The sequence below is a fragment of the Mobula hypostoma genome, chromosome 3, assembly GCF_963921235.1.
Source record: "Mobula hypostoma chromosome 3, sMobHyp1.1, whole genome shotgun sequence".
Classification (NCBI taxonomy): domain Eukaryota; kingdom Metazoa; phylum Chordata; class Chondrichthyes; order Myliobatiformes; family Myliobatidae; genus Mobula; species Mobula hypostoma.
In genome coordinates this window covers 33,657,525-33,681,978 of record NC_086099.1, presented here as the reverse complement: position 1 = coordinate 33,681,978, position 24,454 = coordinate 33,657,525, and the positions used below count along the sequence as shown (strand labels likewise).

General features: G+C 39.4%; 1 protein-coding gene across 6 annotated transcripts in view; it reads right to left on the bottom strand.

The window, feature by feature from the left end:
* Positions 1 to 24,454, bottom strand: part of setbp1 (SET binding protein 1) — a 266,412-nt gene that overhangs the window by 48,987 nt on the left and 192,971 nt on the right. For all 6 annotated transcript variants that reach the window (XM_063042860.1, XM_063042857.1, XM_063042858.1 and 3 more), the window contains one exon: positions 20,859 to 24,405. In XM_063042860.1, the coding sequence (XP_062898930.1) occupies positions 20,859 to 24,405 (3,547 nt within the window). The remainder of the gene's footprint in view (positions 1 to 20,858; positions 24,406 to 24,454) is intronic.

The following is a 24,454-nucleotide window of genomic DNA, read 5'->3' as shown; positions in this document are numbered from 1 at the left end:
GCCCTTCGAGCCTGCACCGCCATTTATTATGATCATGGCTGATCATCCAACTCAGAACCCTGCACCAGCCTTCCCTCCATACCCCCTGATCCCCGTAGCTACAAGGGCCATATCTAACTCCCTCTTAAATATAGCCAATGAACTGGCCTCAACTGTTTCCTGTGGCAGAGAATTCCACAGATTCACCACTCTCTGTGTGAAGAAGTTTTTCCTAATCTCAGTCCTAAAAGGCTTCCCCTTTATCCTCAAACTGTGACCCCTCATTCTGGACTTCCCTAACATCGGGAACAATCTTCCTGCATCTAGCCTGTCCAATCCCTTTAGGATTTTATACGTTTCAATCAGATCCCCCCTCAATCTTCTAAATTTCAACGAGTACAAGCCCAGTTCATCCAGTCTTTCTTCATATGAAAGTCCTGCCATCCCAGGAATCAATCTGGTGAACCTTCTTTGTACTCATGTACAGATGTAGTCAAATGTAAGAGAAGTAGAATATTGTACAAGAGAAATCAGAAGGGAATGGGAGGTTGCAGAAATCAGCTCCATGGTAATACATAAAGGTTAAAACATGGAAACGATCCATTAAACCTAAACAGATTTTACTCCTCATGGATGGAAAGCTGTGGAAATCAGTGCAGAGATACATAAATGTAAAAATGACCACAATAGTTTCCCCCAATAATAACAATCATAGAACCATAGAACACCACAGCACAGAAAACAGGCCATTCGGCCCTTCTAGTCTGTGCCAAAACAATATTCCGCTAGTCTCATTGACCCGCACCCAGACCTCTCCCATCCATGTACCTATCCAATTTATTCCTAAAACTTGAGTGAGCCCGCATTTACCAAGTCAGATGGCAGCTCGTTCCACACTCCCACCATTCTGAGTGAAGAAGTTCCCCCTAAACCTTTCCCCTTTCACCTTAAAGCCATGTCCTCTCGTATTTATCTCTCTTAATCTAAGTGGAAAGAGCCTATTCACATTTACTCTGTCTATACCCCTCATAATTTTGTAAACCTCTATTCTTCTACACTCCAAGGAATAAAGTCCTAACCTGTAACTCAACTCCTGAAGACCCGACAATATCCTAGTAAATCTTCTCTGCACTCTTTCAATCTTACTGATATCCTTCCTATAGTTAGGTGACCAGAACTGTACACAATACTCCAAATTTGGCCTCACCAATGTCTTATACAACCTCCCCATAATATCCCAACTCCTATACTCAATACTTTGATTTATGAATGCCAGGATGCATTTATCAATGCCAGAATCCCATGGACAAAAGTCACTAATCCAGCAGCATTTGGGGTAAACACAGAAATTTTTAGAATATTTTGCAAAATGTTGGGCAAGATATAAAATCCTATCAGAAATGGCAAAAGTTTCACATACACTCTGGTTATTTTATTAGGTACAGAAGTGGAACACAGTATGGTCTTCTGTAGCCCATCCACCTCAAGATTTGACATGTTGTATGATCAGCGAAGCTCTTCTGCACACCGCTGTTGCAAAGCGTAATTATTTGAGTTACTGTCACCTTCCTGTCAGCTTGAGCCAGTCTGGCCATTCTCCTCTAACCTCTCTCATTAACAAGGTGTTCTCACCCACAGAACTGCCAATGGATGTTTTTTTTCTGCACCATTCTCTGTAAATTCTAGGGACTGTTGTGTATGAAAAGCCCAGATCATCAGTAGTTTCTGAGATACTCAAACCACCTCATCAAGTGCCAACAATTGTTCCACCATCTAAGTCACTTAGATCACATTTCTTCCCCATTCTGATGTTTGGTCTGAACAACAACTGAACCTCTTGACTGTGTCTGCATGCTTCTATGCATTGAGTTGCAGCCACATGATCAGCTGATTAGATATTTGCATTAACAAGCAGATATACAGACATACCTAATAAAGTGGCCACTGTGTATGTTTGGTGGGGCTGCCTCAGAATGTAAAAACTAGGTTCTTGTATACAATAAGATTTCAGATTGAGTTGTAAAAAATTAATATTCTTGTTAATTTATTAACAATGCATTGTAAGGTATATCTGGTGAGTTTATCTATTCATGTTGAAGTTTAGAGTTAATAAATAATTAGATAATAGTGACCGTCGTAGAGATTTATAAAAACATGAGACATAGATAAGGTAGATGGTAAGTCTTTTTCCCAGGGTAGGAAGACTGAAACTAGAGGGCACAATATTAAGGTGAGAGGAGTTAAATTTAATGTGGGACTGAGAAGCAAGAGGCTGGATATATAGAATGAGAAGTGGTAGAGCCAGGTACGATTACAATGTTTAAAAGAATTCGGAGAAGTTCAATGTTTAGAGGAATATGGGGTAAATGCTGGCAAAATAGAATGAGCTCTGGAAAGCACCCTATTCAGCATGCACAGGTTGGGCTGAGAGGCCTGTTCCCATACTATGAGTCTCTATGGTCTTTCAGCAGCAGGCTTCTTTGGTATTGAGTATTCAACAACTTACTCTAGTAGCAATGAGTTCATCTTCAGCATTATTGTCATATTCTTTCAAAAATTATCTTCAATTTTAAGGTATAATGTAAAACTTTTGTTTTAGTTTCCTTAAAAGAAAACTACATATTTCCTAACTTTAAGCTTCAATGACAATCACTTCAGTGAACAATGTATAAGTTAGCTAGGATTAGGATCAATTAACTACATCATACAGAGATATCATGAAGGAGGTTAATTAGTTAAAGGTTTAAGAATTGGTAACCTCATGGGGTACAGCTATCTTTAAAAATTAGTTTCCTACTCTGCAGTATTCATTAATTCTAATTAGCATCAGAAAAACAGATATATTTTCTGTGAGGATCATTAGACGTAACAAAAGTGACTAATACACCTGTAGATATTCAGCTCAAACCAATCACCGAAATACCATTGATAAGATTTCCGAAAGTAAAAGTTAATGAAGATTTATCAAAAATGTACTTTTTTTGTTTACAAAATATGAGACTGAAATATACTTTTGGCAATATATGGTTCTCTTTTCAAAGTACTCTATTTTACTTGAAATTGCAGTTGATCAATGGCACATGTAACAATCGGAATCAGGTCTATTATCATCATCTCCTTTTGATGTGGAATTTGTTGTTTTGCAGCAGCACAGCACAAAGACAGAAAATTACCATAAATTACAAAACAAATAAATAGAACAAAGTGTGTGTGGACCATTCAGAAATCTGATAGTGGAGCCGAAGAAGCTCCTTCTATATCATTGAGTGTGGGTTTTCAGGCTCCTGTACCTCCTCTTCAATATTAGTAACAAAAAGAGGGTATGCCTCAGATGATGAGGCTCCTCAGTGATAGATGCTGCCTTCTTGAGCCACTGGATCTTGAGGATGTCCTCAAAGGTAGGGAAGGTTGTGCACATGATTGATAAAGAGGCATGTTTTACTTGTCACATGTATATCGAATTTACAACCTCTCAAAGTAAATAAATGTATTATCAAAGCATGTACAAAGTGGTCACTTTAATAAGTACACCTGCTCACTAATGCACATACAGTACATATCTAATTAGCTGATAATGCATAAAAACGTGCAGACATGGTCAAGAGGTTCAGTTGTTATTCAGACCAAATATGAGAATGGGGAGGAAATGTGATCAAAGTGTCTTTGACCGCAGAATGATTTTTTGTGCCAGAAGGTGCAGTTTAAGTATCTCAGAAACTTCTGATCTCCTGGGATTTTCACGTATAACAGTCTCTAGAGTTTATAGAGTGCGAAAAACACCAAAAAAAATCCAGTTAGTGGCAGTTCTGTGAGATAAAATGCCTTGTTAATGAAAGAAGTCAGAGGAGAATAGCCAGACTGATTAAAGCTGACGTAAGGGACAGAGTCACAAACAGGAGAAATTCTGTAGATGCTGGAAGTCCAAGCAACACACACAAAATGCTGGAGGAACTCAACAGGCCAGGCAGCGTCTATGGAAAAGAGAATAGTTGACATTTCAGGCCAAGACTGTTCACCAGGACTGGAGAAAAAAAGATGGAGTCAGATTAAGAAGGGGAGGAAGAAACATGAGGAGAGAGGTGAAACCAGGGAGAGGGGTGAAGTAAAGAGCTGGGAAGTTGATTGGTGAAAGAGATACAGGGTTGGAAAAGGAGGAATCTGACAGGAGAAGACAGAAGGCCATGGAAGAAAGAAAAGAGAGAGAAGCACCAGAGGGAGGTGATGGGCAGCAAGGAAATAAGGAGAGAGGGGAGAAGGGAATGGGGAATGATTTGGGGGGGGGGGGTATACCAGAAATTCGAGAAATCGAAATTCATGCCATCAGGTTGGAGGAGCAACACCTTATATTCCGTCCCCAGACCTGTTGAAGGGTCTTAGCCCAAAAAAATCGACTGTACTCTTTTCCATAGATGCTGCCTGGCCTGCCGACTTCCTCCAGCATTTTGTGTGTGTAGAAATGAGACAGTAACTCAACTAGTCATAATCATAGTCATACTTTATTGATCCCAGGGGAAATTGGTTTTCTTTACAGTTGCACCATAAATAATTAAATAGTAATAAAACCATAAATAATTAAATAGTAATATGTAAATTATGCCAGGAAATATGTCCAGGACCAGCCTATTGGCTCAGGGTGTCTGACCCTCCAAGGGAGGAGTTGTAAATTTTGATGGCCACAGGCAGGAATGACTTCCTATTTCACTCTGTGTTGCATCTCGGTAGAATGAGTCTCTGGCTGAATGTACTCCTGTGCCCACCCAATACATTATGTAGTGGATGGGAGACATTGTCCAAGATGGCATGCAACTTAGACGGCATCCTCTTTTCAGACACCACCGTCAGAGAGTTCAGTTCCATACCCACAACATCACTGGCCTTACGAATGAGTTTGTTGATTCTGTAGGTGTCTGCCACCCTCAGCCTGCTGCCCTAGCACACAACAACGCAAATAACCACGCATTACAACAGTGGTGTGGAGAACAGACTCTCTGAATGCACAACACATTGATCCATGAAGTGGATGGGCTACAGAAGGAGAAGACCACAATGGATTGCACTCTGGTACCTAATCAATGTGGCTACAGAGTGTATGTTACTATATACTACCTTGTGATTCATTTCCCTGCAGGCATTTATAGAAAAAGAGAAATACAGTAGAACTTTACGTAACATACATAAACAAAGACTGACAAACCCTCTGCAATCTCTTGTGATTCTGTGCACTGGAGCCTTCATATCAGACTATGGTGTAACCAGTGAGAATGCTCTCCACTGTACGTCTAAAGAAATTTGCAAGGGACTCGACTGGCATTCCAAATCTCCTCTAACTTTTAACGAAACAGAGCCTCTGGCCTGTCTTCTTCATGATTACATTAATATGTAGGACCCAGGACAGGCTCTCCAGGATCTTGACCTAAAGCTGCACCTTTTCCACCGCTGACCCTTTAATTAGGACTGGTGCACATTCTTCCAACTTCTCCTTCCTGAAGTCCACAATTACTTCCTTGGTTTTACTGATGTTGAGTTCCAGGCTGTTCTTATGACACTACTCATTCAGCCAATTTATCTCACTCCTGTATGCAATAATAGTGGTGGTGGCTGCGAGTTTCTGGATAGCATTTGAGCTGTGCTTGGCCACACAGTCAAGAGTGTAGTGTCAGTAAAGCAGTGAGAAAAGCACGCATCACTGAGATGCACCTGTGTAAATTTTCCATGAGGAGATGTCATTACTGGTCCATACTGACTTTGGCTGACGATCCAGATGCAAAGGGAGTGAAAAAGACTCAGGTTTAGAAGCTTGGCGATTAATACTAAGGGGTTTATGGCATTGAATGATGAGCTGCAGTCAATAATCTGTACCCTGTTGTACATTTTGTTGTTGACCAGGTGCTCCAAAGCCGGGTGGAGAGGCAGTGAGATTGCATTCACTTTAGACCTGTTGTGGCAGTAGGTCAAATGCAGATGGTCCAAGTCCTTGATCAGGTGGGAGTTAATTCCAGCTATGAACAATATCTCAAAGAACTTCATTATGGTGGATGTGAGTGCTACTGCCTGATAGTCTATTTGAAGACTTACTTCGTATTGATTACATTATGATAAAACCTCAATGAAAATTCTCACCAATTACTTGTCATCTTCTGGTAACTGATACACAACTTACATTCACAAACACGAGGAATTCTGCAGATGCTGGAAATTCAAGCAACACACATCAAAGTTGCTGGTGAACGCAGCAGGTCAGGCAGCATCTCTAGGAAGAGGTACAGTCGACGTTTCAGGCTGGAAGGGTCCCGGCCTGAAACGTCGACTGTACCTCTTCCTAGAGATGCTGCCTGACCTGCTGCGTTCACCAGCAACTTTGATGTGTGTTGCCACAACTTACGCTAATACTTGACATCCCAAATACAGAATTTCATAGCTAAATAAATAAAACATGAAGTCCTTCAAACTGTTTCTAGTAAAATATTCACAACACTGAGCTTAGTATGGTCTCATCTAGACTATAAAATTCCAGTTCATCCACCACAAAAAGCGGGATCTCCCAGTGGCCACCATTTAAATTCTACTTCCCATTCCCATTCCGTCACGTTAATCCATGGACTCCTCCGCCTCCACGATGAAGCTACACACAGGTCGGAGAAGCAACACTTTATATTTCGTCTGGGTAGCCCCCAACCTGATGGCATGAACAGCAATTTCTCAAATTTCTGGTAACTGCCTCCCCCTCCTCTTCTTCACCATTCCCTATTCCTGTTTCCCTCTCTAACTTTAACTCCTTACCTGCTCATCACCTCCCTCTGGTACTCCTCCCCCTCCTCTTTTTCCCATGGTCTTCTGTCCTCTCCTATCAGATTCCTCTTTCTCTCTCTTACCAATTTCCCAGCTTTTCACTTCATCCCCCCTCCCAGTTTCACCTATCGTCTACCATATTCCTCTCTTCCCCCAAACTTTTTATTCTGACTTCTCCTCCAGTCCTGAAGAAATGTTACAGCACGAAACGTGACCAGTTTACTCTTTCCATAGATGCTGCCTGACATGCTGAGTTCTCCAGCATTTTGTGTATTGTTATAATATTCTAATTCTTATCAGGCATGTTTAACAATGATATCATATGGGATAATTAAGTCCACGACCAAAGCAGAACTCTGAATTTCTGAAAAATGATCTGTAATAGATAATTATCGCCTTTCACTCCAAGGCAAAAACATCGTTAAGGTGGGGTGCTGGAATAAATATCATAGGTTTGGCTGATTTCAAGGCTTTTGTTTTTAATTTGCGTTTTTTGATGCTTAAATTCTTTATCATAAAGATGAATTGTGTGGTTGAAATTGCAAAATTTCCAATTGGTTCAAAGATTCACTTGCCCTCAAGATAATTAATATTCCCTCCTAATTTGCTGTACCATGATAAAAAGCCCCTGACATTTGGTTTGAAGGTAATGTCATGGGTGACAGATGACACATATTGTTCATAATAGAAGCTGTTTTACATAATTCACAAACACCGAGCTGTTGTGTTCACTTTAAGAGATGGCGTTTGATGTATTGACATCAGTAATGACATGGTTTTTTTTGTAGGTAGGTTTCTGTTTGAGAACAGGTTTGCAATGGAGCTTTTCTGAAGATATAACTTGTTGCAATGGTAATCTGTAATTCCTAGATCACAACAGACAACTATGGCTCTATTACCTCAACAAAACTTGTTTGGTAACTAGTCATGAACAAACATAAACATATTGGAAATTGAAAGAAAAAGAAAAAAAGCTCTCTGAATCAGTATTATAAAACAAAAAAAACTCCGCCTATGTTACTCTCCTTTTGAACCAAAGGCTAAAGTCTATTAGAGCAAAAGGTTATAAAACCTTCAAATGTAATTGATGACTTTGAACTTTTCCTTATGCATTTGAGTAATGTGCTATGAATTAAGGTGGCGTTGCAAGGACCAGGAAATGGACTCTGTGGTGCTGCCTACATTCATGACAGTTTTATTAGGCTGGCTAGGAAATTGTTCAAACCATCATCTACAAATGAAGCTTTTATGATCAGCAACTTTGCTCTGATTTTCTTACCATCCACAAAGGGCACATAACCCACACAAATACAAGTGATTGACAGGATAGGGAATTTAGGCTGCAGGGTTTCTTTTGTTTCTCTGTAAACTGGCTATCCCTTACCATTTATGCAGTGTAATTAAGTGATTGGATTTTCACGTGTAACTTGTAAAATACTGCAACGTATCTGAACGCTGAATTTCTTTATAGTTTAAAGTACACGTTTGTTCTGATGGAAGAACAGTGATCTAAAATGAAAGTTCTGTTCTACTTTTTGCAGATGTGGCCTAACCACAGGGCTTTTCCAACATTTACTCTCTTATTTCACATTTGCAGACTCCACAATATATCCTGCTGGAATTTGTTAAGTATAAGTCATGCCTGATGAACTTAGTTGAACAAGAGTAAGTAGGCGCTGTGAGGATCTGTGTTCGAACTGCAACTAGTCAGCATATTTTCAAAAGGCTTGAATCAATGAGACGAGAGGCCGCATACCCAGATGTGCTGGTGTCGCAAAATCAGCATAAGCTCTCAGCCATTTACACACATGCTGCAAGAGGAAAGTTTGAGGTTTGTCAGGTGAACCTTGAGAAGTTTGGATAAGTACATGGATGGAAGGAGCAGGGAGGGCTATTGTCCAAGTGTGGGTCAACAGGACCTGGCAGATTAACAGTTCAGCACAGACAAGATGGGCTAAAGGGCCTGTTTCTACGTTGTGGTGCTCTATGATTGTGTAACAGCGTAATATAGAATTATTTCAATTGTAGGAAGGGGCCAGTAACGTATTGCTACAGTACTGTACAATGGTACCAGTAATTATTGCAAAATGCTTTACTACACTGACTACCGTATCAGTTGTCCACTGACAGCAACATCTTTTGATATTGTGTTGCATGCCATCTACCTTTCAAAATATCGGGTTAATCTGGGTGAAGAAACATTTAACAAACCCATCAAATATTGTATTGGTCACAACTCCTATATTAGCGCATAAAGTAGATCCAAGAGGGCATCTCGCATACTGAATAACAGCAGAAGTCACAAATGTGGTGAAATAGCTTCAACAAAAGAAAAATACATTTCAAAGTATAAGGCACAAACTAACAGTTAACAATTTGATTGATGTACCACTGACAGACGTAATTAAAGTTGGTAGTATGATATTGTTGACTACTGATTCAGTTTCAGAATGCCATCTGAAATGATCAGCACATAGTTAAAGTTTGCTGGATGTATAGCTTGACAACACTCTACAACATAAATATGTCTCATAATCATATTAGGCAAAAGGTGGTGCTTGGCAGCAACATGCAGCTGTTAAATGTGGACTACCATGTTATTCTAAATAATAAGGAAATTGCAAACACGTTAAATAATTACAATAGGAAGTGATTGAATTTATATTCAGGGAATTACGGAAGGTGTTTCATCAGAACTATAGGATGCAAGTTATGAATAAAATAATGGTACTAAATTGTGACAAATACCCGGGACCAGATTGCTTCTATCCTGGGATTTTAAAGGATGTGATGAGAATTCTGGAGGTACCCTAACATTAACTTTCTCTCCTCTACTTATGAAAGTTGAGAGAAGTTAAAAGGAATTACAGACAGATTAGTCCAACATCTGTTGTTAGTAAAGTTTTAAATTTCAGAATAAAATATTGAATCATCACACATGGGCGACAAGGCAGTGTAGTGGTTAGCGTGATGTTATTACAGAGTCCGGAGTTCCGTTCTGGTGCCTTTCTGTAAGGAGTCTCTGTACGTCCTCCCTGTGGAACGAGCGGGTTTTCTCCAGGTCCTCTGGTTTGCTCCCACAGTCCAAAGATGAACTGGGTAAGTTAATTGGTCATTGCAAATTGTTCCATGATTAGGTTAGGGTTAGTAGGGACTGCTTGGGCAGCATGGCGAGAAGAGCTGGAAGGGGCTGTTCTGCACTGTATTGTTAAATAAATAAAAATCATATTATACAGCACAAGAAAGTGTCTTTGAAATACTGTGTGGGTGTGCCATCAAGCACCCATTTTCATTTTTCATAAACAAATCTCACTTGTTATTTTTTCCTTATTTCCATCAATTCAATATATATTCCAGTTGGGGCAAACCACAACCAACCAGTATCACGACATATGCCAGCAATATTAAACCTTATTCTGAACTACAGCAACCAGTTACCTTCCAGCCCTCATGTTAAGCCTTTGGGATGTGGGAGGAAATTGCAGCACACAGAGAAAACCCAAGTGATCAGGGGACAACGTGCAAACATGTTTCAGATGACTCTGGGTTGCTGGAGTTGCCTTGCCAATTGCACCACTGTGCTCCATAAGAAACTGCAGCTGAAAACATCCTGTAGTTCTAACAGAGCTCATGTGTATTTTTAAATACTAATTCTGCATCAGAAATCCACCCACCAAACCTTCACCAGGTTAGCAACACCAGTACAATGTCAAGGAAATGGCTGAGGCAGGTTGGTAAATTTTCAGCATTTTAATTCTTTTGAGTTAACTATAAATTAAATTCATTGAGTTGTTTTAAGTGAAGTTTTTAAATTATTCTTAACCTTTTTAATATGTTAACTAATAATTTTTTAACTGTATTAACTCAGTACTTGTTTTGTTTTTGAATGCTTGTAAGAAACACTTGTCCTTAACAGCCCATGTGAGTTTGGAGTTGTGGTAGAATGTAACTTTTAATCTATGTGAACTGGTGCAGGAAGTGGGCTTCATCAGCAATCCTCAGCTTTCCTTGAAAAATTGAGGAAGTGCCTGCTTCAACTACTGAAATCCTTACGTTGATACTACTCCTATAGTGCTTTTGCAAATAAAATTCCAGTACTTAGTCTAGGGGCAATAAAGTAGTAGTGATATGTACTTACAATTCTTGATGATATGTGATCTTCAAGCCTCCCTTAATTAGATATTCCTAAACATTTTCAGCAGAAGGAAAGACCCCACATTAAAAGCATTTAAAAGGATCAACAACAACTTTCGAGTAAGACACTGACATGATCATATTGGCTGCAGTTACAACTTAAGTGTTTGGTGCTTTTTGGATTATATGTCCAGACAGCTTTTTGGTCCTCCTCCAGGGATCTCTCCTCCTTTCTACTTCTGCCACTAAATCTCCATTGTATTTGAGAAACTTTTAGCTTCTTTATCCCATATTATTCATATTACACCACATTTCCTAGGTCAGCTTCAGTTGGAAAACGTGCACATGGTGCAGTCATAATCAGATTTCCCTTTCTTAAGAGGCACAAGTTACTTCTAAACTGCACGCATTGTTTTACTAATGTTATATTAATTATTATGTTGATAAATGTCCAGCCAAAGAGCAATGCTGACAATACATTCATCATTCTAATTACACAATAGCACAGATTTGCGTCTTGTTTGCATTACAGAGGTAAGGGTTAATCACCAATTTCCATTCCTGCAAACTATTAATGTTTCAGGTCTTCCAGTGGAACTGATAATGCTGATCAAAACACACATACATACAAAATGCTGAAGGCACTGCTGTCAGGCAGCATCTATGGAAGAGAATAAACAGTTCATGCTTCAGGTCAGGACCCTGGCCTCTAGCATTGTGTGTGTGTTGCTCAAGGTTTCCAGCATCTGCTGTTTCTAATAATGCCGAGGTGCTCTCATTGACTGTTTACTACTAGGTGACATGAATGCTACCAAAGTACTATTGCTCTCAGAATACTAGCGATGATGGTTCAACTCTCCTTCACAATTTCACAACAATTCTCTTCCTATCAAACTTCCACATTCATTGCCTGGGGATCACTAAGACAGTCATCAAATGGCCATCAACTGTTAGCTGCCATCAGATCACTTCTGAGCTTTGAAGAGCTTCAAACCAGAGCCTGATTTCATTTTTAAATGTCAACCATAGTAAAAAATTTTTAACAGGAAAATAGTGCCATGCTTTAAGGAGAAACTGTGTTCAAGCAGACAGTGATGCGGCTGGACAGCTGTGTGAACCACCGGTGCAATAAACTACTTTTTTACCATTTTATAAACATAAACATCTGTCTGTTAATTTAAATCTAAGATCGTTACAGTTTTTATTTTCCTTTCCAGTCGGTATAAGCAATTTGGAAGCTGTAAGAAAGAAAGAAAATGATTAATTCTAGTTACGATGGTTTAAATCATATTTAAAAGAGAAAATCTGAAGGAAGATAGTTCTGCAATTAGTGAAATTAATACTTCCTTCCTGAGCTCCATGTTACACCAACTCTAACTTATCAAGAATGTCATCGTTACTTCCTATCTCATAGCTCTTGCTCACGTTCTTGGCAACAATAAATGAGTCCCAAATGCCAGAAAATCCATTTCAAAATCCTGCACCTGTCTCTAAATCCATCTATGATTTTGCACTATTCTATCTCCCAAATGTTCTTCAGTCCTACACTTCCTCCTAGTCATTTCTTCCTTTTACTTCAGTACTTTCAATGCTTTGCCTTTAATCATGTACTAAATCATTTGCTGCAACACTCTAGAAACTCATCATGCAAGGGCTGTAAGGAAATATAAAAATGGATCATCATTAATCATAATTTTTTTAAATGTCCAGTTAATCACAGCTTTAATTGCACTGTTAAATGATAACAGGATGCCATTATTTATGAATGATTCAATTAAAATGCATTTCCTATATAATTTCTAGTGACTTTATTTAAAACTCCCAATATCAAATCTCTCTATGCACCAACCCAATTCCATATCCCATAATACCCGTACTGTTGCAATTCCAGTTTCTTACATCTCACTACTTCTCTCTGCCTCTACCACTGGCAACTGTGAGATCTATTATCAAGGACATAGAGGTATTTACTGGAAAGCCTAAAACAAAGAAGAAAGAAGAAAGAAAAAAGAAAAAAGAAGCTGAGGAGAGGACAGGAGTAAGAAGAGAGGCAAGAATGGTACGAGAGGAGTTCATGGAGTGGGATGTTGAGGTCCAAAATGTCGGGAACACCAAAGAAACTGTGTCAGGGTCAAGGAGCAGAGCTGTTAGTGTTGGGGGGGGTGGGAGGAAGAGTCCATATATGCAAACCCAAGGTCAAGGTCCCTTCCTTTCCAACTGATCCAGTTGTCATTATTTGAATCAGAACACAATTCATCGGTTTCAACTTCAGGTTGACATAATGGATGAGATTTAGATGGAGATGTAATGTTGAGACTTTATAAGGGACTGGTGAGGCCTCATTTGGAGTATTGTGAGCAGTTTTGGGCCCCTTATCTTAGAAAGGATGTGCGGAAACTGGAGCCGGTTCAAAGGAGGTTCACGAAAACGATTCCAGGATTGAATGGCTTGTCATATGAAGAGTGTTTGATGGCTCTGGGCCTGTATTCGCTGGAATTCATAAGAATGAGGGGTGACCACATTGAAACCTATCGAAGGGTGAAAGGCCTTGATGGCATGGATGTGGAGAGTCTATGGTGGAAGAATCTAAGACCAAAGGACACAGTCTCAGAATAGACTAGCATCCTTTTTGAATGGAGATCAGGAGGAATTTCTTTAGCCAGAGAGTGGTGAATCTGAGAAATTCTTTGCCACAGACAACTGTGGAGGCCAAGTCTTGATGTATATTTAAGGCAGAGGTTGATAGACTCTTGACTAGTCGGGGCATGAAGAGATATGAGAAGGCAAAGGATTGGGCCTGCAAGGAAAATTGGATCAGCCATGATGAAATTGTGGAGCAGACTCGATGGGCCAAAGGGCCTAATTCTGGTCCTATATCTTATGGTCTTATAGTCAAACTGATGAAAAAGAGTTGGTGCTCGAGTCACCCCATATGTGGTTTGTTCTGAGCCAGTGGTTGGCAGGCAGATAACCAATAAATCTGAGCCAACTATTTCCATTAGGTACAATTGCTACAGTTGCCTTCTGCCCTCCTCCATTCTATCACCTAGTAAAATGAGCGGTAATTTTCAACAGCTAATTATAAGTCACAACTAGTACATCATCAGCATACAGGAAAAAATGAGAACCTGAGGAACTGCAATTGGTCACAGGGAGAATGTGCAAACCCCACACAGAGCAAGATCAAATCTGGGTTGCTGGAGCTGACAGTCAGTCAGCAGTGTTAACTGCTTAGCAAGGGCACTGCCCTATACAAGAATAACAACTACCCGGAACTGCTTAATAACTGTGCTGCCCTATCCGAAACTGCGCAATTAAATAATTTTAGTCATGGATTTCCTGTGGAAAAATTGCAGTGTTCAGAGCTACATTAAGATAATCTGAACAAAATGAACCTCAGAGCTTGGGATTTGAGTTATCTAAATTGGATTGGATATGCTTAAAGATATGATGATAAACAAGCAAGGGCCAACACTTGAAGTAGTAATCTATTATTTGCAATAAATATAAATATCCTAAAGGAATAAAAACACATTGGAAAAGTGTTCCAGCTATAAACATAATTACAAATAGGCAACATAAGATTAGAGAAAGGGCCTTACCATGTTTCTAGGAATTGTAAACATGAGGATTGCACTTTCAGAATTTCAGCCAAAGATGAACAATAAGCTCACAAAAAAAATTAGCAAAAGCATAAGAACTGTCGAATACAGATCAAGTGCTGTTGACCGTGGAAGGCAGTTCCAAATGCAAGTGCTGATGTTCAGCAATTCACACTAAGCAAAATTCCAGGCATAGGTGAACCCGTTGCAAGTCCAGAACCAACTGAGTGACATCTGTCACTCTGCTCTTTCGCCAGAATCCACACAGTCTTCAGATATTATGCCAGGTCAGACCTGGTGTTGGATCAGATACTCCATTCATTTAAATTTTCAGCCTGCATAATGGGAAGGTAATTTCTGATATTAACTTCTATTTATTTAGAGATACAGCATGAAGCTGGCCCCTCCAGCCCATTGAGTCCCAATTACACCCATGCAACAATTAGCCTACTATCCCATACGTCTTTGGAATGTGTGAGGAAACCAGAGCACATAGAAGAAACCTACGCGGTCACAGGGAGATCTCCTTACAGTGGCAGAATGTTAATAATTTTAATGATTTTTAAATCATTAAAATCACTTGTAACTTTGCTTTAATGAATATTTATGCTTTTTATATTAACTTGCTAAATGATTTTATCGGTTTTAATAATACTTAAATATCTTGAAACACCAGCGACACTTAAAAAGCAAATCCCTTGCCAACTTTGACCAAGGCAAGGCTGTCTCCAGCTTTGATTATTGCTAAAGTGCTTCAGGGGTGGGCTTCCGCAGGGTGTTGCCTGAAGCTAAACGGTTGCTGCGGCCTCATTATATCTGGCCAAAAGCTTCCATAATGCAAATATATTCTACCCACATATCTGTACTACTTAAGTGCAGGTGTAGGAAGAGCAGAAAGTGAGGTTTCAGGTAATGGATGGCTCCAGCAAGCTCTAGCCAATGGCTTCTACAGATATGTACAGTACCAGAGGGATAAAAATAAGCAAACGTTGCAGGCAGAGAAGAGAGAAATTACATCAACATTAGTCAAATATTTTGTAACTGTATTCCCCTGTAAGTAACAAAAACATTCTGGAAATAATCTGAATCAATAGGTCAAGTGAGAATGAAGAGCATAATGAGTGTTAGTGAATGAATAGTACTGAAGAAATCAACAGGTATAAAAGCCTACAAAATCTTTGGACTTGATGGCCTGCATACCAAGGTTTTTAAATGACCAGACAGAACATGGAAATACTGATTATGATTGTCTGGAATTGATTAATTTTCAAAATGGTCTTCAGAAATTCACTCTGTGCAATTTGGACACCATACTATAAGAGAGATAAGGTAACACTAGAGAGACTGCAGATGATTCACCAAGATGTTGCATTAATTGGAGGATTTGTTATGGACAGAGACTGAAATGGCTGGGGATGATTGCCTGGAGCACAGAAGGTTGAGGGATAACCTGGTAGAGGTAAATAAAAATGTAAGGAGGTATAAATTGGATAAATAGCCAAATTATTTTTCTGATGGCAGGGATACCAAAAACAAGAGGGCATAGGTTTAAAGTGAATTTAAGATTCAAGGTTCAACACTCAAAGGTTCATTTATTGTCAAAGCATACAACTCTTGAGATTTTTCATCTCTAGATAACCACAAAACCAAGAACAAAAAGAAAGGCAACATGATTATTCCACACAAAGTAGCGGATATCTGGAACTCACTGCCACAGTAGATGTTGGAATAAGATACAATCATTATCTTCAAGAGATATTTATACTGGCACTTAAACAGGAATGACCTAGAAGAATATAGGCAAGTGGGATTCCTACAGATAGGCAAAGAGTTTGTTCTGGACGGTGAAATGAAAGGGCTATTTCTGAGTTGTACAACTTTACTCTATGATGACAAATACAACATTTTAGGGATGTGGTAATGGTAATAGAACCCTTTTGCTCTTAAATTTCAAATCATAACTTAATATTGTAAGTAACAATTTGAATATTAAGAGCAACCAGTTAGCTAGGGAGAGAGTAGGTCCCGATATGGCAACCTTCATTTGGAACCGTAGGAAAGAGATAAAGTCGTAAATCAATACTTCTCATCTGTGTTTATTGTGGAGAGGAGGTGGAAGCTGCTGAGTTCAGGGGAGGGATCAATGGATCACTGGAGCACATTAACATTACATAGGAGGTGGTATTACAGTTCTGGAAATGTATCATGTATATATCCATGGAGCCTCGCCAAGCATCTCTTAGGACGTTATGGGAAGCAAGAGGTGAAACTGCTAGGGTCTTTGCAGAAAATATTGAATCATCATTAGCTATTGGTAAGGTACTGGAAGACTGGAGATTAGTTAATTGTTGCGCTTTTATTTATGAAGGGCTGCAAGGATAAGCCAAAAAACTACAGGTTCTGCATCTGTGTGCTTATTTGAAAAGGCAAGAATTGATTAGACAGTCAGCATGACTTTGTGGATGGGAAATTATGTCTCACAAATCTGATTTAATTGCCTGAATATGTTGCCAAATGGATTCATCATGGTATTGTGTCTCTCTCTCTCTCTCTCTCTCTCTCTCTAATATATATGATAATAGCACTAAAATTGATGGTATACTAGACAGCAAAGAATGTTGTCTGAAGTTACAACTGGATATAGAACTAGGAAAGCATGAAAGGAAATGGTAGGTAGAATTTAACTCAAACAAGTGCAAAGTGATGCATTTTGAGTGTATCCTAAACCAAAGCAGAATATGGCAAGGCCCTGGGAGCTGTTGTTAAATGAGAATACCCTGGGAACAAGTACATCGTTCCTTGTAGACAGGTACGTGAGGACGGCATATGGCATGCGTACCATCACTGGCTGAGGCGTGGGTATAAGAGTTGGGATGTCCGGTTACAATGATATAAAATGTTGATTAGGCTATAGATCTGGTCCCCACACTACACGAAGAATGTGGTTAAGCTACAGAGCATGTAGAAAAGATTCACAAGGATGTTACCTGGACTGGAGGACTACAGTTTATTATTAAGACTCGGCAAACTAGATCTATTTTCTTGATATGAAGGAAACTGAAAAGTGATATTATAACATTAACAGAGCCCAAGATAGTGTCAGTCTCCTGTGGTAGGGGATTCTAAAACTAAATAGCATAGATTTAAGATGAGAGGGGGAGGTTCAAAGAATATAAGACCATATGACATAGAAGCAGAATTAGACCAATCTGCTATTTGACAATGGCTGCTTTATTGTGCCTCTGAACCCCATTCTCCTACATTCTCCTAATAATCTCTGCTTTAAATATACCCAATGACTTGAACTCCAGATTTGTCCATGGCAATGAATTGCATCGATTCACCACCTGGCTGAAGAAATTCCTCATCTCTGCACTAAAGGGGTATCCTTATATTCTGAGGCTATGCCCTCTGGTCCTAGACTCTTCCACTATTGGAAACTTCTCCTCCAAGTCCACACTAGGCCTTTCAATATATGGTATGTTTCAATGAAATCCTTCTCATTCTTCTGAACTTCAGTGAGTACAAGCCCAGTGCCAAACACTCCTCATACATTAACCTCTTCATTCCCCAATCATTCTCAAAAACCTCCTCTGGACCTTTTTCAATGTCAGCACATCCCTTCTTATACCTGGGGCATAGAAATGCTCACAACACTCCAAGTATGGTCTGATCAATCCCTGACAAAGCCTCAGCATTATATCCTTCTTTTTATATTCTAGTACTCTTCAAATGAACGTTAACATTGCATTTGCTGTTTTTATAACTGACCCAACCTGCAGTTAACCTTTAGGAAATCCAGCATTAGAACTAGAAAGTCCCCTTACATTTCCAGTTTCTGAATTTAATCCCCGTTTAGACAGTCGTCTACACCTTTATTTTGTCTACCAAAGTGCATGACCATACACTTTCCTACACAGTATTCCATCTGCCACTTCTTTCACATTCTTTGGCAAAGGAGGTGGTGGAGGCAAGATTAGTAAATGTAGTTAGGAGGCATCTGGAAAGTTATTTTAATGAGTATGACATGGGTGTATATGGAATCAATATTAGTAAGCATGATGGTTGGCATACATACAATGGGCAGAAGGACCTATTTCTATGCTGCAAAACATAGATAAATTGAATGAAGGATTTATAAATAGAATCTGACAAATTAATTATGAGTTAGTTTTGGATAGTCATTCTTAGGATAGCCAATGATATAGTACTTTTTAAAATTATTTCAAATTATAACTAACAAGAAATTATTACACAGAATTGAGGCCTGTGAGGTGGTAAATACAGACAGGATAATGAACAGAATGCATAAAGTGGTTCCTCTTTGGATTGGTGGGCTGTAACTATTGGGCAATTGTGAGTACTACAATGCATATAACTGAATTGAATGATAGAACCTTGTATTATACATCCTGTTTTGCTGGCAATACAACCCAAGGCAAGAAAAGAAGAAAAAAGGGACCATAAACATATACAACAACTTAACTGATTGAGCAGAGATGATGCAATATAATGCAAAGTTATCAATTTTGATTGGAAAAGCAGAGAGATCAGAATTATTGGCATCTTGGACATCCACTGTTCCATATTTTTCACAATTTACAATATATTTGAATTTTTCAAATGCAAATCGAGTCCACAGCTTTATTTGAAATCATTTTGATATTTTTAAGCATCCATACTACTTACTCTGCCACAATTTCTGGTGTAATTTGGTAAAATTAAAATGATGGCTCGCAACTGTGTTCACAAATCAGAATGAACTTCAGTAAACGATTAATACCTCTTTCAATTAAGGCTACCTATTAGCCTGATTTTTTTTTAATCTTCTCTTGCCTAGGTAATATTTATCTTCATATCCATAAGCTTCAAATTTAATTGATTGGCTCTTATGTTGATCCATACGTTCTGTCCTCTGGGCATCAATGTTGACTGAACTCAAAGTTGTTCCCCTGTGTACTTTGGTTATTTATTCCAAAAAAAATTAAATCTGTTACACATGTTTGGATTTTAAATAAAGCTCTCTAATCAACTCAAATTTCTCTATCTGCTTTACTCTGAATTTCAATAATTTCCCCACAAGAGATGTTAAAGCAACAGGTTTATAATTTCCTGGTTTTTGTCTCTCATCTTTCATAAGAAATGGATTAAATTTACAATCTATAAGGGACAGCTCCCGATTCAAGATAGGATAAGGAAAATACAGCTAAATAATATACAATTTTCTTCCTTTAAAACTTCTATTGGAAATAATAGTCCTGGGCATTTATCAAACTTTGGTGCCAATGGTTCTACTAATACTTTGAAACTTCTGTGCATTCCAGTCCTTAATTTATTGTTATTTTCCTGAAAAAAGTATCAGGCATGTTATCCTGTCCCTTTACTAACAGGAAAGTAATTACTAAACAACCTGCACTTCATTAACATATAATCAAACAGCTGATGCTTTACAGAAAGGATATTTTTTTTAAACAAGTCTGTGGTGTTCCAATGCAACTGACTCCAGGTGCAATATTTATTGATGATTGAGAATTCATATGTTGCTTTACATTTGGCTGGAACATCTTACAAGATGACGAATTCTATGTGTTTTGGAATTACTGCTGAAAAGTGACCAATTTTCTGTGATCTGTAGGCTTTGCTCAGTCTACTTTGTACCTCTGAAGACACATACAGAAACCTCTCAGAGGAATTATGAAAGGCAGAGATTTATTACATAATATCGACCATAAAGCAAAATTTTCCCATATGGAATTCAAGACAAATACCATCCTCTCAATCAACATGCTCCAGGCTCCTACATCCTGTATGACATGGAGCTAAATTTAAAACACTTAAGGATGTTTGAATGAGCAATGATCAGTGTTGTGAAGGTTTCATTGCTTTGCCAACCTAAGACTTGTGAAAAGATGTACATCAGCTTTCAAATACCACATGCTAGTAACTTACTGAACACTTCAAATACATCTTATTCCATTCCTGCAAATTTACTGCATGCCATTATCATATTATTTTCAATGCCTTCACTGAAAATCAAAGCATAACAAAAATTGCCAAAGTATTGACCACCGAAGTTAACTGTAAAAGGCTAGTAATTCCATAATTAAAGTTCTACCAGAAAGCAACTAATTTTAAAGCAAAGGTAAACGCTGATTAAAATACAGGAATGAAAAACATCACAGTTCTGAACCTTAGTTAGCTCTTTGGCACATCAAATTAGGTAGATTAACAGAGAGATGAGCGAATATACACCCAATTAAATTGTTACATATGAGCATAAACTGCATTTTAAGTACAATCAATACCACATAACATATTACAGCTGTTATATACTTTTGTAAACCAAATTTTTACCTGGTGCTGCAGGGGTACTGTATAGAGTTTGCCCCCAGTCTTTTCTGTTAGTCCTTAGCACAGGTCCATTCTTCTCCCGATATGATCCAAATCCCTCAAAGTGCCTTTTTCTATTCCCATTTGATTCATTTTCCCGCTTTTCAGCCATACTGCTTGCAGAGTGCAGATCCCCAAATGGGTCCATGGAGCTATCCCGCCTCATCCGTGTCTCAGTGCTTGTGTATCTTTTTACACAGGCATCAATAGACTCAGTGATGGAATCATTTTTTTCTGTAGTCCTTGTCCATTGTGGTAAATCAGAAAAAGCTAATTTTGATGAAGTATCGATATCAAAGATGTTTTTTGAGATCTTTTGTCCTGTGTGCATCGGTTCAACCTGCTGCTGTCTCAGTTTCTCTTTATGTTTTCCTTTGTCAGCACCCAGTGTAAGATCTTTGTCACAGCCTTCTAGCTTTTGATGGACTAAAGCTTTAGCAAAGTCAGACTTATGCCCAAAAATCTCACCCAAGTCTTCCCGTGACCCCATGAGCCGGTCATCTCGATGTTTATGCTTGTGCTTATGTTTGCGTTTATGAATTCGGCTGCTCGGTATTCCTGCACCACCACTACCTCTTTGTGATGTTAAAGAAGGCTGTATGGTGTTTAAATCCATCCCTAGTGAAGGCTGCAAATGCATGGCATGCTTTACCTTGTGTTTGGCAGTGGTTGGCATTTTTAAGTGTGAGCTGGCATGATACTGGGGTGGAGGCATTGTAGGCCTCATGAAGGGGGCTGACGACCCAAGTGCATGAGACAAGTAAAAAGGGGCTGAATATTGCCCATAATACCCAAGGTTCATCATACCTGTAGCAATAGGCATTGATGTATAAGGCATGCCATAGGGTGCATAGTAACTCCCGCCGGGTAATGGGTAACCAAAACCCTGTAAGAAAGGCACCTTTGTCATAGTCTCTTGGGCTTTGGGAGGTCTGCCGCGCCTTTTCTTAGACTTAAGATCAGCTGTCCGGCGAAGATAGTGTAATGGATCATAATGAATATATGGCACAGGATAGTAGTGATCAAAATTGACCCTAAAAATACTGGGATATGGGTTATCAGGATAAAAAGTGTAGCTTCTGTGAGAGATACGAAATACTTGGAACTTTGCAGTTAGTTCTTCGAGGTCTGCTATGAACTGCAGGTCATCTCTGCTGTGCATCTGCAAGCTCTTTCTCTTCCGTCTATGCTTCTGTTTCTTCATGTTTTCGTGAATGCGATAATCATCTACAAGCAAGTGTTTCTGTCTGTGACTGTGCTTTCCTTTTGCACCAGGATCTACTGTTGCACCTTCTGAGGGATCAAGTGTATAAAAGTCAAAGGAGTACTTGCGGCGTGATTCCATACTCTTCTCTGCTTGATCTGAAGTGCTGTTATTGTCTGTTCCAATTCCACTGTCACTAGGTATTGTTTCCTCACTGTGAGATTCACTGATAGGTGACAGTGTAATCTCCTTCAAAGAAGCTGCCTCAGATAAATGGGAAGGAGAATTTGCCAGAAGCCTTGGTGGAGACAACTTCCAAGTGCTTGCATGCAAGCTTTTTGGGGTTTTTGTAGGAAGTGCACTAATTGGCTGAAGGTTTGGCATTGCCTTTGACTCGGATAAGTTGGTTTCACTGCCGACTGGGCTGAGGTTTCCTGCAGGCCCAACTGCCTGTGGAGGTGATGGTTGTGCAGTGGTTGGTGACATTGCTCCAGTCAGCTGTGAACCAAAAGGCACAGTTGGAGATTCTGAATGGGCAGAAATCGGCTTTGAATACTTCTCAGCACCTTTGTTTCCAATTTGCTGCAGCTGTCCCATGGCTTTTGGTTTTCTTCCTCTTTTTTTGCCGATATAAATAGTCCCTCGTTTGCTAACATTGATCTGCTTTCCTAACTTCGTCTCAAGGGCAGATGAGATTGTTGAAGCAGTGCTAGAGGACTGAACTTTCTTTTTCAGTACTGTATTATTAGAATAAGACAGAATTTGATTCAAGATATTCTTTCGTTTCATGGTTTTCATTTTATTGATAGTTTTGATTGTTTTCTTATCCAGGACATTGATTTTCCCATCCTTTTTAGGAAATGGCATGTGATTAGGCTCTAAGGTGACAGAATCAATTGGTATCAGTTTACTAGGGTTTTTTCTCTTTTTCTTTTTCTTACTGCCATTGGGAGATTCACAACAGATGGGGCTTACTGGGCTTGTGGCAGTTCCTTCGTGTATTGTCTCAACTGTAAGTAAGGGTTGCTTCTTTGGTCTTCCCCGTTTCTTCTTCACTGGTGTGATCACTGTGAGACTATCTGTGTTAGAATACAATGGACTCGCTGGGGTTATAGGATAGGCAGATGGAGGCTCCATGACTGTAGTCTTTTCCTGCAAGACACCGTTTTCTTTCAGAAGACTCAAGGTTTTGTATTTGGCAGAAATGGTGCTTTTAACCGAATGCTTTGAATGCTTCACTTCTGCTGACCCTCTTCTGCTTTTGGTGGGATCGATGAAGACAGGTGATGCCAATATTGCAGTTGGTTTTCTCACCCTGCTGCCATTATTTGAGAGGTCAGTTAACTCACAGGCTCTCCCCGCTGCTAGATTGATTTGACTAAGTTCATTCTCCATACTACTACTCTGCTGCTTGGTGGCCTTGCCACCAATCTGGCTCCTGCTGGTTACGGTGCCTTCATCATTGGAAATGCTGCTACTTGCAGCATTCTTAACATTTGATTCAGCATACAAAGGCTCTGGCTGTAGTCTGTTATCCAAGATTGATTTTGATAACCTTCCCTTTCTCATTCTGCTGCCAGCAGACATTGGTGTCTGTGGATTTATTGGGATTCTAATCATTACAGAACCTGAATCTTTTTCTTGATTGCTCAATGCAGAGGGCCTGATGGGAGATGCTCTTGATGGTGACTCTCTGTTTGTAACATGACTAGCTAAAATATCCTTCTTACCTTTTGTAGTCCCACGAAATTCTAACTCTGCTCCCTTCTGGCCATTTTTGTCCCACTCAATAGAATTGTCTAATATCTGGATTTTGGAGCATTTGGCATCTCTTTTGCTGGTTTTTCCTGACCCACTCCCACGTTGTTGCTCTGTGGACTCACAAAGCTCTTTGTTTTTGTCCACTGCTTTAGTTTGTGTAACCATGGGCTCTTGGTGACCAGTGGGCAACTTAGGAGTCACCAGCCGGTTAGCGTTCATGATGGATAATCCAGCATTGCTGTTTATAAACTGATTCCAGGTACAGCCAGAAACACGCTTACTCAGTTGTGAAGCTGACAGGTCACAATACTGATCTGAAATGGAATTTGTGTTAGCAGTGCTTGCCACTTCCCTTTGAGCATCAACATCTGTTACGTTACTCTGAAAAGTAGGGGAGATTCCAGAAGATGCTGACCATTCAAGCTGGTCCTGATTAAGTCTCTCCTGGTACTTTGGTTTCACACCGTCAGCAATGAAGTCATGCTGCAACCTTGAGGGAATTTCACTGAATCGCACTTCTGGTTGCTTGTGAGACCTTGCTTGACCCTGTTAGAAGAAAAACAATCTTTTAGTAAATTTGACTTATGCCTGTGAT